Here is a 14,972-nt window from a genome sequence, read left to right as displayed (position 1 = left end):
GTCATGCCGAGGTCTATTACCAATGTATTCTTTTGCGCGAGTCCAAAAATCTTGCAATTTCTGGGTCTTTTCTTCGGCGCTCTATGCGTTCATCTGGATTTAGATGGTTTCAAGCTGGAGGAATAGAGGTTTAGGATAATGGATTATCGCTTGTCTGACTTCTTCCGATGTAGTGTCTCCCTGGGTCAGTAGTAGTGTTCGGACTTGCGCCGTTGCTGGAAGGCTGGTTGCTCGGCTGTCGGAATACTCGCCGATGTCTCTGCCCGGTCCCGTCGGAATTGCTGCGTAGTTTGGCAGTTGACTGGTGGCCTATTTCGCATCAGGTAATTGGGATCCTGATTACCATGAAAATGGATCGATCATGGCCCGAGAGCGGGGAGAAAGACCGTCATCTGCTGTGATTCCCTCCACTTGACCCCGCAGTAGGCTTTATTATTGCCGTTTAGCACCAGAGGAGCGTGGGGGTGTGCAAAAGTGCTTTATACAGGCCGCCAGAACCACTGGCTATTCTACGGAGCCTGGTTTCTCCTCATACAGATATTCTACCAGAACAATATCCCCCGGGGGCCCTACAGCAATCATGTCTATCATCATCACTGGTGCGAATGGTTACGTCGGACAAGAGCTGGCAGCAGCCTTGTTGGACCAATACCCTAAGACCACAGTGACCCTTACGGATGTGGTCACTCCAGCGCTTCCGGAGGCTGCCGCCGCCCACGCATCGCGAGCCAAGTGCGTACAAGCAGACCTGAGCTCGCACGAAGTGGTTGACGAGATGTTCAACGCGACCCATCGCTTCGACACGGTTTATCTCCTACACGGGATCATGTCGAGCGGCGCCGAGGCCAACTTCGAGCTGGGTATGAAGGTCAATCTCGATGCCACGCGGTACATCCTCGACCGACTGCGCGCCGTCATGCCCGGCGTCAAGGTGGTTTTCACGTCCAGCTTGGCCGTGTATGGCATTTCGCCGCCCGGGTTCGTCATCGACGAGAGCAATCTGCCCCCAATCCCGTTGACCTCGTACGGAACACAGAAGCTCATCGTTGAGTTTATCCTGAACGATTACTCGCGTCGCGGGTTCCTGGACGGGCGCGCGGTGCGTCTGCCCACGGTGACGGTACGAGCGGGAAGACCTACACAAGCGGCGAGTAGCTTTGCCAGCGGCATTATCCGCGAGCCCTTTAATGGAGAGAAGGCACTGCTCCCCGTGAGCAAGACAACAGAGCTGTGGATCTGCTCGCCCTACACGGTGGTGAAGAACCTCTTGCACGCGCGGGAGATCCCCAAGGAAGCGTTTGGGGAGTCGAGGTCCGTGAACTTGCCCGGATTGAAGGTTAGCGTGCAGGCGATGCTGGATGCGCTGGAGGAAATTGGAGGACCGGAGCGGCGGGCATTGGTGGAGGAGAAGTACGATGCGGATATTGATCGGATCGTGCAGACTTGGCCGCCGAACTTCAACACGGCGCGGGCGAGACAACTGGGATTTTCGGAGGATATGAGTTTGGTGGAGAACATCCGGGAGTATGCGAAGCGACTGAGGTAGAGAATAGAGAGTGAGTGAAATGAAGTTGTGAGATTAATGGTATTCTGTACGGGTCTGTACTCCGTAGGGTGTAGGGAAGTGTCGGGATCGAATGCAGGCGGTTTGGAAAAGCGAGTCATGTGATTGGCTGCCGGCTGGCGAACAATTTGACCTTCCGAACTTCAACCTCGCATCCCCAGCCCGTCTCTGTCGCTGCAACCCAACCCTCTCTCCAGTCCCTCCTCCCCCCCTCCCCCCATTCTCATTTCTGTCTACTCGCACAATGGCTTCCCGGCGCCTAGCCTTCAACCTGAACCAGGCTCTCCGCAGTCGCGCGGCCCTGAAGTCCATCCAGCCCGTCAAGCGAGGCTTTGCGTCCCCGGTGACCTTGCCTTCGACCACCCAGTCCACCACCCTCTCCAACGGCTTCACGGTACGGAGAATGCGACTACCCTCGATCTCAATGGCTTCGCAGCCTCGCTAATGGCTCACAGATCGCTACCGAGTACTCCCCATGGGCTCAGACCTCCACCGTGGGTGTCTGGATCGATGCCGGTAGCCGGGCAGAGACTGACAAGACCAACGGAACTGCTCACTTCCTCGAGCACCTTGCCTTCAAGGTATTTTCTTGACCTGAAATAATGAAATCAACAGTCGCTAACATGCCTTTCTCGTCAGGGTACCAACAAGCGCACCCAGCACCAGTTGGAGCTGGAGATTGAGAACATGGGCGCTCACCTCAACGCCTACACATCGGTACGACCCGGAATTATCCACTAGGATATCAATGTCCATCCAGACCACTAATCAGCATTCCGCTATAGCGCGAGAACACCGTCTACTACGCCAAGTCCTTCAATAACGATGTTCCCAAGGCCGTCGACATCCTCGCCGATATCCTCCAGAACTCCAAGCTTGAGCCCGCTGCTATCGAGCGCGAGCGTGATGTGATCCTCCGTGAGCAGGAAGAGGTTGACAAGCAGCTCGAGGAGGTTGTCTTCGACCACCTCCACGCCACCGCTTTCCAGGGTCAGCCCCTCGGTCGCACCATCCTCGGCCCCAAGGAGAACATCCAGACCATCTCCCGCGAGAACCTGACCGACTACATCAAGACCAACTACACTGCTGACCGCATGGTCCTTGTTGGTGCTGGTGGTATCCCCCACGAGCAGCTCGTCCGCCTGGCTGAGGAGCACTTCGGTACCCTCCCCAGCAAGCCCCCTACCTCCGCTGCCTTGACCCTCGCCGCCGAGCAGAAGCGCACCCCCGAGTTCATCGGCTCTGAGGTCCGTCTCCGTGACGACACCATCCCCACTGCCCACATTGCCCTTGCCGTCGAGGGTGTTAGCTGGAAGGATGATGACTACTTCACCGGCCTCGTCACCCAGGCCATCGTTGGTAACTGGGACCGTGCCATGGGCAACTCTTCCTTCCTCGGCAGCAAGCTCAGCTCCTTTGTTGAGCACCAGGGTCTTGCCAACAGCTTCATGAGCTTCTCCACCAGCTACAGCGACACTGGGTAAGATACTTTTTGCCCCTTTCTCTTGGAATGCCTGGCTAACGTTTATACCAGTCTCTGGGGTATCTACCTCGTCTCCGAGAACCTGACCCGCCTCGACGACCTGGTTCACTTCACTCTCCGTGAGTGGTCTCGTCTGTGCTTCAACGTCACCCCCGCCGAGGTTGAGCGCGCCAAGGCCCAGCTTAAGGCCTCCATCCTCCTGTCCCTCGATGGCACCACTGCCGTCGCCGAGGACATCGGTCGCCAGATCATCACCACCGGCCGTCGCCTCTCCGCCGAGGACATCGAGCGGACGATCGGCCAGATCACCGAGAAGGACGTCATGGAGTTCGCCATGCGCCGGATCTGGGATCAGGACGTCGCCGTCAGCGCTGTTGGCAGCGTCGAGGGTCTCCTCGACTACAACCGCATCCGTGCGGACACCAGCCGCAACTCCCTGTAAAACGTCGACGCCAGTTTGATCACCAGTTTTTGCGTTTCAGAGTTATGGCCAGTTCGTTTGTTCTTGTTGGTGAGTAATAGATAGAGACGGCGGTGGTACGTTGGAGAGATAGCGTGTCTATGTACAGTACACAACTGTCGCTGATATATTTCAAAACTGTATTCTCTTTTGTTTCAATGCATTGCCCTTGTAGGAGTAATTACGTTGTAAATATCCAAGTGCCCCGTTGGCCTCTACCTTGCAATTAACATCCAACCAAGCAAGTGTATCATTAATATTATCAGGTATCACAGTAAATAGACATAAGGAAATTTTCCAAAGAGCGACCCAAGTCGAATCCCCACTCAACTCACGCTTCATAACCACGCATGTACCCAAATTTTACTGAGGATAAGCCATCCCAGCTGGAGCCTGATACCCGGACTGCTGAACCCGCGTCGACTGGAACTCGACCTCCTTCTCGTTCTGCACCAGCGTGCAGCACGGGCAGCAGTACGACGAGAAGCAGTCCCCAGCGCCGGAGCCCTCGATATTGAACCGTTTACGGATCTCGCCGCGCTTCATCATAAGGGGGATCCAGTGGAGAGCGCAGTAGCTGCTGACGAAGTAGATGAGACACTATCAGATCTGTTCGTTAGCTGACCGTGCTCGCGTAGGTATGCAAGATGTATGTAGGTGGGTACGTACGTTGCCGTTCATGCAGTCATCGGATTTCATAGATGGGTCTTCGAGACGGGCGCCCGTTCTGCCGAAGAGACCGCAGGGAAAGCACCATCCGAGGAGGCCTGATGCTGTTAGCGGTGTTCGCTGGAGAGGGGGGCAATGTTTGGCATACAGGTCTCGGTAGGAGAGCAGCAGTCCCAGAAAGAATTGGACCACTCGTGCTCGTGTTGGCCGGGAGTGGCAGCTGCAGCATCAGGTGCACCCATTTTCCTTAGTGATATAGTGATAGGGGGTAATAGGGCTTGTGAAGGTTCGGAAATCGGATGAGAAACGGTCTCGAAGTAGATATATGCACCCGAAGAGCCGCGGATGGGATGGGCCCAGTTTAAATGTCTCTGGAAGGAAGAAAGCTAGTCTGTGATGAGGCTGACAGCATCTACTATCGATCTTCTGCCTAGAGGGTACCTAGGTTAGCCGTCAAATTCTACGGCATGCTCAGCTGGTGGCCCAAAAGCACTGATCCGCTAGGGAGAGTGTTAGGCATGATTGGACGACCGCGAAAGACAAGACTCGGTCCTGGATCCTTGGTATGGGGCTAAGCGAGATCAGTTCTCGTCGGGAGGGTCGAGAATCGCGTTCGTGGCAGGTCGGATTGCAGGATGGCCCCGATGGGAATCAACACGAGCGCCAAGTTCTCCCGATTTAGAACCATCCTGCGCGTGCAAAATAACGATTGACATCGCTCTTGCTTCGAAGAGCCTTCAGTCCTTGTCTTGGGCTCGTATCAGGGTCAAAAAGCCCAGGAGATCGGAGACTTGTGCTGTGAAAACTCGACCCATCATAGCGGCCCACGTTATTTAGCTTTCGATAATCCCACGGAATACGAGCCTTGTGAGTCGATCTGTTGATCTCAGGGTACGAGAATTTCGAGCAGTCTGTTCTCTCCGATCCATCTGAGGTTATGGTGGGTTTCTTTGTTGGTTTCAGTATGATAATGCTGAAGAAAAAAATCTTCATTGTAGTTGACTCGTTCGGGGCGAATTGAATGATGTGAAGGAGTCGAAACGAGCCTCTTCAGGGGTGGATCTGTAGGGTTCAGTCTCGTGTTCGAAAAGAGCCGCGCCATTGAGTTTTGTACGACTTGAGCGTTGCCAAGAGCAGCCAGTCAAAAGAGCAAGCCACAATATTGATTGATTGATCCGAGAGACTGGGTGCTATCTCGGGAGAAAGTCCACAGCAGCTCAGGCACCACAAGCACCATTCTAACTCCCCGCGTCATGGCCCGTGAAGCAGAAGAAGTGCGACTTACGCAGTCAAGTATTCCAAGGCTCCTCGATTTCGATGTTAAGGAATCTTCGTTCTTCAGGGAATGGAATCGATTACCTTCACCGACAGAGGTGCAGGCAAAAGCTGAAAGCCAACAACTCGCTGGGGTGAACCTACGATGAACCCGCTGTCAAACCCTGGGATCCCTCTTAAGCTGCGCGACCTGCTAAGGTAGTGTAGTGGTTCAAGCACGAGGGTGACTAGAATCCACTGGTCCGAAGAGGTAACAATATTTATTCCAAAAACAGAGCGGCTTCTAAAAATAATAATAAGATTTAAAGTAGTAAAGATAGAAGTAAAGCTAAAGAAATATATATATCTCTCTCTAATGGGAAACACATAGTAATAATTCAGTCCACAAGCTTCGTAGCTGGGTTAATAAGCAAACTATCTAGTTAACCCAAGCATATTGTAAGCTCCGCTTTTGTCATCTCGGATAGGCTCTGGCTCTGGTTCATTGGCAAGTCGACTCGTGAATCCGTGGGAACGGAGAAGACCAACAATTAAAGCCGCCTTGATCGTTTGGATGGTGTCGGGATCAAGCCCTCCAGCACTCGTGGACAGGGTGTCCCAAAAGACCCGGTCTAAAACATCATAGTTCGCATGGTGAATCTAACCGATGCGGAGGCGATAGTGACTCATGAATTGCTGAAGGGAGTGAAAGTTTGTTCCAAAAGGACCGATTTCAGCTTCTGCCCAGTCAATGACTCCAACTAGATGATTGTTACTACATCAACCATAACATTATTGACGCCAAAATCCTTATGAAGTAGGACCATGGGGAGTGAGAAGACAGCTGGTAGGGCATCAATGGACTGTTGGATAACGGGGCGGAAGCGACTGGGCAGAGCAGTGAGCAGTTGATGTAAGTCTTTCTCATATCTCTGAAACATGGCTTCTCGATCCGATGAGCTAAGAGTTCGTGGATGCTTCCATGCCAGACCAAGGAATCTTGAATCATTAGCGTAGATAATACAGATGAGGATATTTAGTATACCCCGCAATATCGGCTATCAAGTTCTCCCGCCATTTACAATACTCGACCGAGTCAACTGAGAGGTTATGAGCCAGAATGAAATCAAGGTGGCTGATGCCTTTAATTCGGTTCATCACGTAGATCAAAAGGAGCTCTTTCACATCAGCGCCCTCCTCCGAATTTCCGATCTGACCGTGAAAAGTGGCAGATGGAACCAAAGGCCCATGTATCTCGCCTGCCAAAGTAGACAGTTCGGTGTTTAGGGCTAACGCTTTAAGTCGAAACTGAACCACGAAATCGTGATTGGGGCCCGCATAAACAGTATAGCTGCAATCCCTTGAACTGCAACAGGGATGATGGATCCCCCAACGAGGTCTCGGGCACGAGCATCACAAGCTGACTGAGTTGCAGAGGTCTGGCGGAAGAAGTAAAGGATCTCTTCATCGACAGAGTAGTCTTGCGGAGTTTCGGAGCTCATATTGGAAGAATGAAAAGTTAAGACTTAGAGAATGAGTTGAATTGAAGAAGAAAGGATTGGTCCAGGTAATGGAACCAGATTTCATTAAGCCGCGATGAAAGAAAGATGCGGTGTAAGGGGATATGACCACCTAACTATTTGTGCACCAATAGAAGTTAATAATATAAGCTCGTTTGAGCTTAGTATCCTACAGAATATTATCCGGACAAAGATTTTGATAAACAACGTTGAAAGAGCGGATCTCCTTCACTAATTAATAAATTACATGAAATATATAAATGGGAAGTCCCTACAAGAAGTATAGGATCTTATGGAACATGACGATAAAGCGAGCATCTGTTACAAACTCCGAGCAATATATCAGCGCCTACGTCAGCTCGAACAGGATCCAGAGGATACATTCATCGACGCGAGTATCCCGTGCAATACAAATGGCGGTAATCTCATCAGTATTCCATAGGCAACATTGCAAGAGAACCTCTTTATGATAGAGCATTTCACATAAATTATATGCATGAAGCAGGACCCTTCGCTACAGTTCGCAACTTTCATAACTGGTTCACATTCCTTTACCGAAGACCCATACTCTGTCCCGGTAGAACCATTTCGTCAAGACCTTCCGGACAACTGCGCAATCAAATTCACTCACTGTAATCTTCATCGCAGTCATATTATTGTCACACCTTCCCCCCATATCATATTCTGGCAATTGTTGAGTTGGAGCAGTCGAGATAGTTACCTAAGTACTAGGAATGTCGCAAGGCGCAATATACTGCCGATAGGGCTGAGGAATGGTCGACGACCTACCTGCCCATGATCCTGGACCACTTCGCAAGTACCTGGGACCTATGGGACTACTATACCATGGCCATGGGATGTTAGACTACCAGATGACCTTAATGGAACCACGTTTTTCCCCACATTACGCTACTGCATGGCTGATAGGGCTAAATATATGTGACTGTTGCCTTATTGGAGACTAATTTGATATCAGATGAGATAAAAGCCACGAGTTCCAACATGACATTACCATAGATTATCCAGTTGTAATTATCTAGTAGTAGTGGTCCCTCGCTTAAAATTTGCCGACAGGCGGATAGGGCCTCCAACTGCCTATTTAGGGATTTCCAGGGGTGCCGAGGAAAGTGGACGCGGGGGTTTTCCGAACCGGTGGTTGGAGTTACCCGATTCGTACGACAGTCTGGGGTCTCTCCATGCAAGAAACCCACCGTCTGATGCGGAAGTTGGCACTGGATTGAATCCTCCTAGTTTCATGCCTCCTCGGTAACTTCTTCGCTTGAACCTGCTTCTCCCTATGTCTGCCGATAATGGCAGATACAACCCTCAATCATCGACCCGCGCCTAAGTTCACCAGATGCCGCACCGGGTGTCTGCGATGTCGAGTGCGACGGCGAAAGTGTAAGTATTTCCTCTGTCGACATGACGTCGGCGCAAGACATATGACCTGCAGGCTAATCCCTCATCGCGGTCGCCTGTAGGTGATGAAGGAAAACCCCGTTGTCGGAACTGCATCGACAAGAACTTTGACTGCCATTATGGCCTGCAGGTGATGTTCCTGCCAAAGAACTCCATCACTGTCGACGCAAGGGAGCTGCAGACACCCGAGACCGATGAAAAGTATAAGATCCAAGTGGGGACCCTCTTTCGCAGCTAGAACCTGTGACTTTGATGCTAAACCATCTAGTTCGTCAAAGAAGATCCCGTTGCATATAACACTGATGCCTCCGCCGAAGACTCGCCCTCTCCTACCCCTCATATCACACCTGCATGGTTTTCAAGCTCACCGGCGAAGAGCATATCTACACCATACAACCCCAACGACAGATCCATATCCGGGGCAGACAATGAGTCCAGTTCAAGTGGACGTTATGTTGATAAGAGCCAAACGAAGAGTGCGCATGGAAAAGGGAAGATACGTAGTGACAAAATCCCCTTCAGCGATAAAGATGAGTCGGCAATACGGGGACTATTGGCATTGGGATCCAGCGCAGCCGTGAACGACACGTCTCCTACCGTGGGAGTACCAACCGCTGTTACAGACTTCGTCCAGAGGAGTACTTTGTCGCCGCGGCTAAGAGAATGTCCTACTGCACAAAGAGAGGGAGTTCCACCCGCAGCACCTTATCCTTTGTTCAGAGAAACGAATATGTCTTCTGCCACTGAGCCGCTGTCTCCAAATTCCGCACCCATTGCTTCAGTACCAGAAGTCCGCAAACTAGAACTTCTGCGTCACTACCAGTATCATGTTGCCCCATGGGTAGGTACAGAATATGATTCTGCAATGTCTGATATTTCTTTTTCTAACATTTCGTGTCTCATTAGCTTGATCTCAGTGATATGAGACGACCGTTCGGACTTACCGTCGTAGATATGGCCGTCAAGTCCGACATTCTCATTCATGCGGTTATGGAACTTTCGAACGCGTGTGCTATTCAACGATTGTCGGACAGAGAGTATCAATCTCGACCAAGTTTCTCATCACATGCCCGACGACTTCCGCCGAATAGACAAGGCGCAGGCCTGAACATGAATTCAACAGAGCTTTCGTTGTTCATCCTCTTGGATGAGTTGCGCACTCTCATATCTAATATTCCGATGGCCTGGAAGAATGCCAACTGCAGTGATCCTAGGCCCCCGGAGACTCTGGTGCAGCATGCATACGGAACTGGAATCGAATCGGTGATGTATTGGATGTTTCTACGACTAGGTATGTTAGTCATCTTGTATTGAATACGGACAACCGTCTAATTGCCGTTAGAGCTGGGAAACGCGTTGGCGAACAGTGTTTCCATCCGAACCCCACTTCCAATGTCCGCTGTTCCGAACATAGCCCTACTTTCTCATATAGAAGACGTTCATGACAGAGTTCGGCACTATACTCGCGTTGCCCTCTGGCTTTGCGGGAAAGCCCTGATCCTTTACTATCAGGAATCAATATCTCAACAAGACTCAACCCATCAGCAATTGACAGATAACTGGTTGCAGGCCTTTGAGGAACTTGACGAATGGTACCGGATGCGGCCTCAGGAACTCCAGCCGATAGTGGAACTCCACAAGAGCGATCCAATGCTCGATTCTGGGAGTGAATTTCCTCTTTTGTTATTCTCAAATGCAGCCGGACCTTTCAGCAACCAGATATATCACACCGCAACGTTGTTACTGTTACAGTGTAAGCCACGGACTGCGTTGATCAATAAACCACACTCACCGGCGTTGTCTCCATTATGGCATGCGCAACGTATTTGTGGCATTGCACTGAATAATGATCGGCGAGAATGCTGGGACCCTTGCCTGCTAGCCTCATTTCTTGTTGCAGCGAGGTTCATGACCCATGAATCTCAACAGAATGAGATTATACAAGGCTTTGACAGGATTCGGAAATTGACTGGCTGGGATGTCGGCGAATACTTATCGCGCGTACGAGAGGACTGGTCCTTCTTAGACGGCACATGACAAGAGAAAAAAAAAAAGTCTTGCAGAGAAGGACGTCACGTTCAGGAGTCTGTCCTCTGTGATCCATGTGGTCGGAAAAACTGCTGGTTTAAGTCACTCTTCGTTCGACGAGTACTGTAACCCCACGAGACTTCCAAATCGTGAATTCGCCAGCAAGTTCCCCAACCCGTATTCGCTTCAATGTCCCGGATCAACTTGACGATCTCTTCGTGCTCCGACGCGTGACTGAACAGTCTGCCTGCAATCCACAAAGGCTGAATGGCATTATTCAGGCATCCCTGATGGGGGTTGGTGAGGGAGATGCCACATATGCGACGAGCATGCCAGAGCGTGGATAAGCTGGGAGATCGAGGGAGATGGATCGACTTTGGCATCATTTTCAGCAGTAAAATGCATGCTGTGTGGTATAGTTGGTTTGAAGATATCGCCGCCCAATGCGCAAATAAGATGCGTGGGAAGGGCTTGCTGTTCATCGTCTGGATAGGGATTAATTCCGAGGGCCTCTCAGCCAGCCAACACTGCAGGTCATTCCAAAGCTGGAGCCAACGTGAGCTGAATAGCTCCAAGGTACATCCGTTCTGCTCCCCCAACTCCAGGAACTTGGTGCGATCTGATACAATCTCTGTTGCCCGTGCACATAAGTATACAGCGTAATTTGCATGCATATCCGGCGACTTGACATCGCGGAATAGAGTGTGAGCGTCTTCGTCCGGATACCTTGGGGGGATCCATCTGGAAGGATGTAAGAGAGTGGTTTGGGTGCCATCGGAGATAAGCGCACCACAGAGATCTATTCCATCTTAGCCTCGCACCCTAGATACTGTAACGCATATCACCGACAATGACTGACCCATTCTAGCGTAGCACCAAAAAATGGCCCGTAGCAAGCCTTGACTAAACCCGTGAATGCCAAATGCATCAAACAAGGCCGCACAGCCTTCAAGATGGCGGCGCCAGTCCTGGGCGCGTGCAGACATCATCTCTAAACAACACAAAAGAACGCAGGCGGCGACAATCTTAGGATCACGGACCTGAAGGACCGGACTCAACAGTCCTATTGCCTCTTGGTACAGCTCGAGACTATCAAACTGATCTTTGATGCCATTTTTGCGCTCCAGATGCCTTGCAGAGATAGCCAGAATGGCATAAGAAAGCGGCGGAAACGTCCGTGCTAATGCGGGAAGTTGCTGCTGAAAGCTGCATTGTGAGTCAAACATATCGAGCTAGCATACACTATTAGCCTTCTCCTTAACCCAGGAAAATCCACAACATATAAAACACCTACCCACGGCGCAACTTGCGTGATATAATTCTTCAAGTACTCCACGCGCCGAGTACTGGACAGAGGCGGCCGAAGCAACTCCCACTGCTGCGCAGGAAGGGGAAAGACAGACGGCTCTACCTGATCGGTCGATTTATCGTCTAGTCTCCCGCCAGCGGGCGTTGCTGCGCGCGTGGGCGCAGCCGAGTGCGCGAGCGAAAAGAGTATTCCTCGTAGTTCTTCCTGCGAGGCCAGGAACCCTGGGTCTTGGGCGAAGCCATCTTGGTACCACCCGTTGGATGGAGAGTCGAATGTTGCGCCAGAGTGCGGGGAGCTGTAGTTATGGCTGTTGTAGTCTGCTGGCGACAGCGGATGGCGGGCGTGCCATTCCCCCGGCGATGGGCCGGAAATAGTAGCCTCCGGGACGGGCGGGGGGGCTGGTATATGTTGGGATTGAGAGGCGCGTTGGCGCTTTTGAGGGGGTTCCTCAGGGGACATGATGCCCTTCTCACGATAGTTGATAGTAGCCAATGTTAAGAGAAGCGGAGTGCAGTGATAGTCGGAAAGTTCGAGGGGATCTGGGGAAGTTGAAGCCGGGACTCCTCAATGAGGGACTCGGGCCGGGGGCCGATAGTAGTGAGTCCGGGGAGCCAATAATGGGTGGTTGCTGGCGGTTAGCAGCGCATGACATCCCTCTTAGGGCATCAACATCACCTACCCTTCTTTACGGGCTTTACCACCAAAGAATCCATTCCAGGGAAGATGTGCCGATTCCTACCCACGCGTCGCTGCGGGTATATTCAAAGACCCATAATTCAAACCCAGACGCACCAGCGCCGCTCGATCTCGAAAGTCCCATCGTCCCCCAAGCGCGATTCAACGCATCGCTCATCTGCACTGAACTGGAATTCCAATGATGAATTCTTCAAATTCACGCGTGGCCGTTTCATTGTAGATGAGGCGGAGAATCTTCGCAAAAGAGAGGTCAGGTTCGACATGAACAGGCTCGCGAGGACTTCAGCCGAATCGGTCGGCGCCAGCCAATGTATCTCTATCAAGAAGTACCCCGATGGCATGTTCAACAAAGCATATCTTATGACTATGGAAGATGGCCAAGAAGTTGTGGCCAAAGTGCCTAATCCGAATGCTGGCATTCCGCACTTTACTACGGCCGGCGAGGTCGCCACGATGGACTTTGTAAGTCCATCATGAACTCTGTCAATGCTACATGAACCTTGCTAACGCGACTGGCTTGGGAGGCCAGAAAAATACTTGACACTCCAGCCCGTCGGGTCTACGCGTGGAACTCACAAGCAAAATCGCACCCCGTTGGGGCTGAATTCATCATCATGGATAAAGCTGAGGGTGTTCCTCTGTCCCAAGTCTGGGACACCATGAAGCTGCCACAGAAGCTATAAGTGCTTCTTGCATTGACACGTCTACAAAAGCAATGGCTGAACGTTTCATTTTCTCATTACGGCAGTCTGTACTATGTGGGAGACGTACAACCACCAGCAGGAAACTACTATGTCAAGGATGGCAAGCCTGTAAGGGGGTCGGAGTTCGCTATTGGCCCAGCTACAGGTCGCGACTGGTTTGATGCAAACCGATCAAGTTTAGATATCGAGAGAGGACCATGTACGATGGACTCTATATAATCTTTGTGCCATGCTGACGTGCTTACAGGGGCATCGCTAACGCAATATCTGCGAGCGGTCGGTGTGCGAGAAGCGAATGCAATCCGGTCTTTGAAGCTTCCAAAACAAAATGCCTTGTTCTGTGGCCCAGAGCTCTATGTACCGGATTCGGAAAAGAAACTGATTGCCTTGGCAAGGTATCAACAAATTGTCGACACCCTTATCCCAAAGGACACTACTATCACTACTCCATATCTCTGGCATAATGATTTGCATGATGACAATATCTTCGTAGATCCGAATAATCCTGAAAAGATCACGGGAATCATCGACTGGCAGTCTTGTCATATCTCGCCTCTGTTCAACCAAAACCCCGACCCGGCATTTCTCGACTGGGATGGCCTCGAGCCCGAGACACTCGACCTGGCACCACGGCCGCAACTTGCAGGTCTTTCCCCCGAAGAGAGGTCCGCAGCTGTGCACGAGTATCCGTTCAAAACGTGTTCATCGGATGGCGGAAACTCATGCATGCCAAAAACCCCGATCTGTATCGAGCAGTGGAATTCCGAAAGACTGCGGCGTACGGTCTTATGTTTCTTGCCCACCGTATGTTCGAATACGGCGAGGCCCATTTCCAATCGCTTCTGGTTGATCTGAAGGACATTTGGGCAGACTTACTTGCTACCACGAGCGAAACCCCATTCTCATTCGAGTTTTCGGAAGCTGACATCGAGCGTATCAAACTGGATTGTGATGGCGCGGTAGCGGGCACCGAGCTTGCTGCAGCAGCTAAGGAGAGACTAGGTGATCTGTGGCCGGACAAAGGTTTCATTGAGCACGAGCAATGCGATGATTGCAAAGCAGCCCTTGACCAAGTCAAAGCTCAGATATTGGAACAACTGGCTGAGAATGACGAGGAGAAAGCTGAATACGAGCGTTATTGGCCATTTGATTGATGTCTCTTCTGCGAATGTCTATACTTGATACATCAGCATCTTCGATGATTGACAATACCAAAGGGAAAACCTATGGGTTGTTCTCGAACCAACTTTTTCCCCATTCATTCGCCTATACGGGCTATGACTTGGGCACTTTCTTTTTACCTCCTGTATTACCTGATTGTTCGAGTCCCTTGCCGAGTTCCTTCCCATCTCCGAGATGGCCCGCAGAATGGCGTCACGGTCCTGCATGATATTCGTTCTCCGACTGATGAATCTACCCCATACGCCGCGGTGTTCGTCTGTACGGGTCCACAAAAACCCACAATCTCGCATCAATGTGTACAAGGGGCCAAGAAACCGTCCCTGTTCCTGAGCATGTCGGCGGAGACAGCCGTATAGCATGACGTCGGGCCGGGGAGTGGGTGTCCGGGGGTAACCCGTGGCTCGGACTGCCTTATTTGGATGTGGGATCAGTTTTCCACCATTTTTTGCTTATGTATCGCTCAATCTTTATGCTGGTTTTGGAGGGACCCGGGATATCTCAGTGTCAAGATGGTGAAGCTTAACATGTTCGGGACGGGGTTTACCCTCCAAGCTGTTATTCTTTTGGGCTTGTTCAATGACTATTGTTCTAATCGGTATGATATACAAACTGGCAAAATGTATCAGGTGATTGACTGGGCTCAGATAGTGACAACACCAGGCTACAATCAAGGCGTCTTTTCCG

General features: G+C 51.2%; 7 protein-coding genes across 7 annotated transcripts; 4 read left to right on the top strand and 3 right to left on the bottom strand.

The window, feature by feature from the left end:
• Positions 1-580: 580 nt before the first annotated feature.
• Positions 581-1,546, top strand: ATEG_00624 (SDR family oxidoreductase; the record flags this gene model as incomplete). Its single annotated transcript, XM_001210710.1, has 1 exon — positions 581-1,546. The coding sequence occupies one exon, from the start codon at positions 581-583 to the stop codon at positions 1,544-1,546; it is 966 nt and encodes a 321-aa protein (XP_001210710.1).
• A 262-nt stretch (positions 1,547-1,808) lies between these two features.
• Positions 1,809-3,489, top strand: ATEG_00623 (mitochondrial processing peptidase; the record flags this gene model as incomplete). Its single annotated transcript, XM_001210709.1, has 5 exons — positions 1,809-1,958; positions 2,020-2,145; positions 2,204-2,281; positions 2,350-3,044; positions 3,099-3,489. The coding sequence occupies 5 exons, from the start codon at positions 1,809-1,811 to the stop codon at positions 3,487-3,489; spliced, it is 1,440 nt and encodes a 479-aa protein (XP_001210709.1).
• A 381-nt stretch (positions 3,490-3,870) lies between these two features.
• ATEG_00622 (PLAC8 family protein) lies at positions 3,871-4,418 on the bottom strand (the record flags this gene model as incomplete). The annotated part of the gene is made up of 3 exons (XM_001210708.1): positions 3,871-4,107; positions 4,177-4,274; positions 4,325-4,418. 3 exons carry the CDS (start codon positions 4,416-4,418, stop codon positions 3,871-3,873), a joined length of 429 nt encoding a protein of 142 aa, XP_001210708.1.
• A 1,316-nt stretch (positions 4,419-5,734) lies between these two features.
• Positions 5,735-6,932, bottom strand: ATEG_00621 (uncharacterized protein; the record flags this gene model as incomplete). Its single annotated transcript, XM_001210707.1, has 5 exons — positions 5,735-5,779; positions 5,980-6,062; positions 6,096-6,191; positions 6,513-6,689; positions 6,725-6,932. 5 exons carry the CDS (start codon positions 6,930-6,932, stop codon positions 5,735-5,737), a joined length of 609 nt encoding a protein of 202 aa, XP_001210707.1.
• Positions 6,933-8,502: 1,570 nt separating this feature from the next.
• Positions 8,503-9,867, top strand: ATEG_00620 (uncharacterized protein; the record flags this gene model as incomplete). Its single annotated transcript, XM_001210706.1, has 4 exons — positions 8,503-8,583; positions 8,638-9,210; positions 9,276-9,660; positions 9,818-9,867. The coding sequence occupies 4 exons, from the start codon at positions 8,503-8,505 to the stop codon at positions 9,865-9,867; spliced, it is 1,089 nt and encodes a 362-aa protein (XP_001210706.1).
• A 580-nt stretch (positions 9,868-10,447) lies between these two features.
• Positions 10,448-12,165, bottom strand: ATEG_00619 (uncharacterized protein; the record flags this gene model as incomplete). The annotated part of the gene is made up of 3 exons (XM_001210705.1): positions 10,448-11,196; positions 11,257-11,629; positions 11,692-12,165. The coding sequence occupies 3 exons, from the start codon at positions 12,163-12,165 to the stop codon at positions 10,448-10,450; spliced, it is 1,596 nt and encodes a 531-aa protein (XP_001210705.1).
• Positions 12,166-12,775: 610 nt separating this feature from the next.
• On the top strand, positions 12,776-14,260 carry ATEG_00618 (uncharacterized protein; the record flags this gene model as incomplete). The annotated part of the gene is made up of 5 exons (XM_001210704.1): positions 12,776-12,864; positions 12,932-13,049; positions 13,116-13,305; positions 13,354-13,884; positions 13,977-14,260. 5 exons carry the CDS (start codon positions 12,776-12,778, stop codon positions 14,258-14,260), a joined length of 1,212 nt encoding a protein of 403 aa, XP_001210704.1.
• Positions 14,261-14,972: the final 712 nt, after the last annotated feature.

This window comes from Aspergillus terreus, genomic scaffold (genome assembly GCF_000149615.1).
Source record: "Aspergillus terreus NIH2624 scaffold_1 genomic scaffold, whole genome shotgun sequence".
Taxonomy (NCBI): domain Eukaryota; kingdom Fungi; phylum Ascomycota; class Eurotiomycetes; order Eurotiales; family Aspergillaceae; genus Aspergillus; species Aspergillus terreus.
Note: the sequence above shows the minus strand (reverse complement) of the source record. Positions and strands in the feature narration are given on the sequence as shown.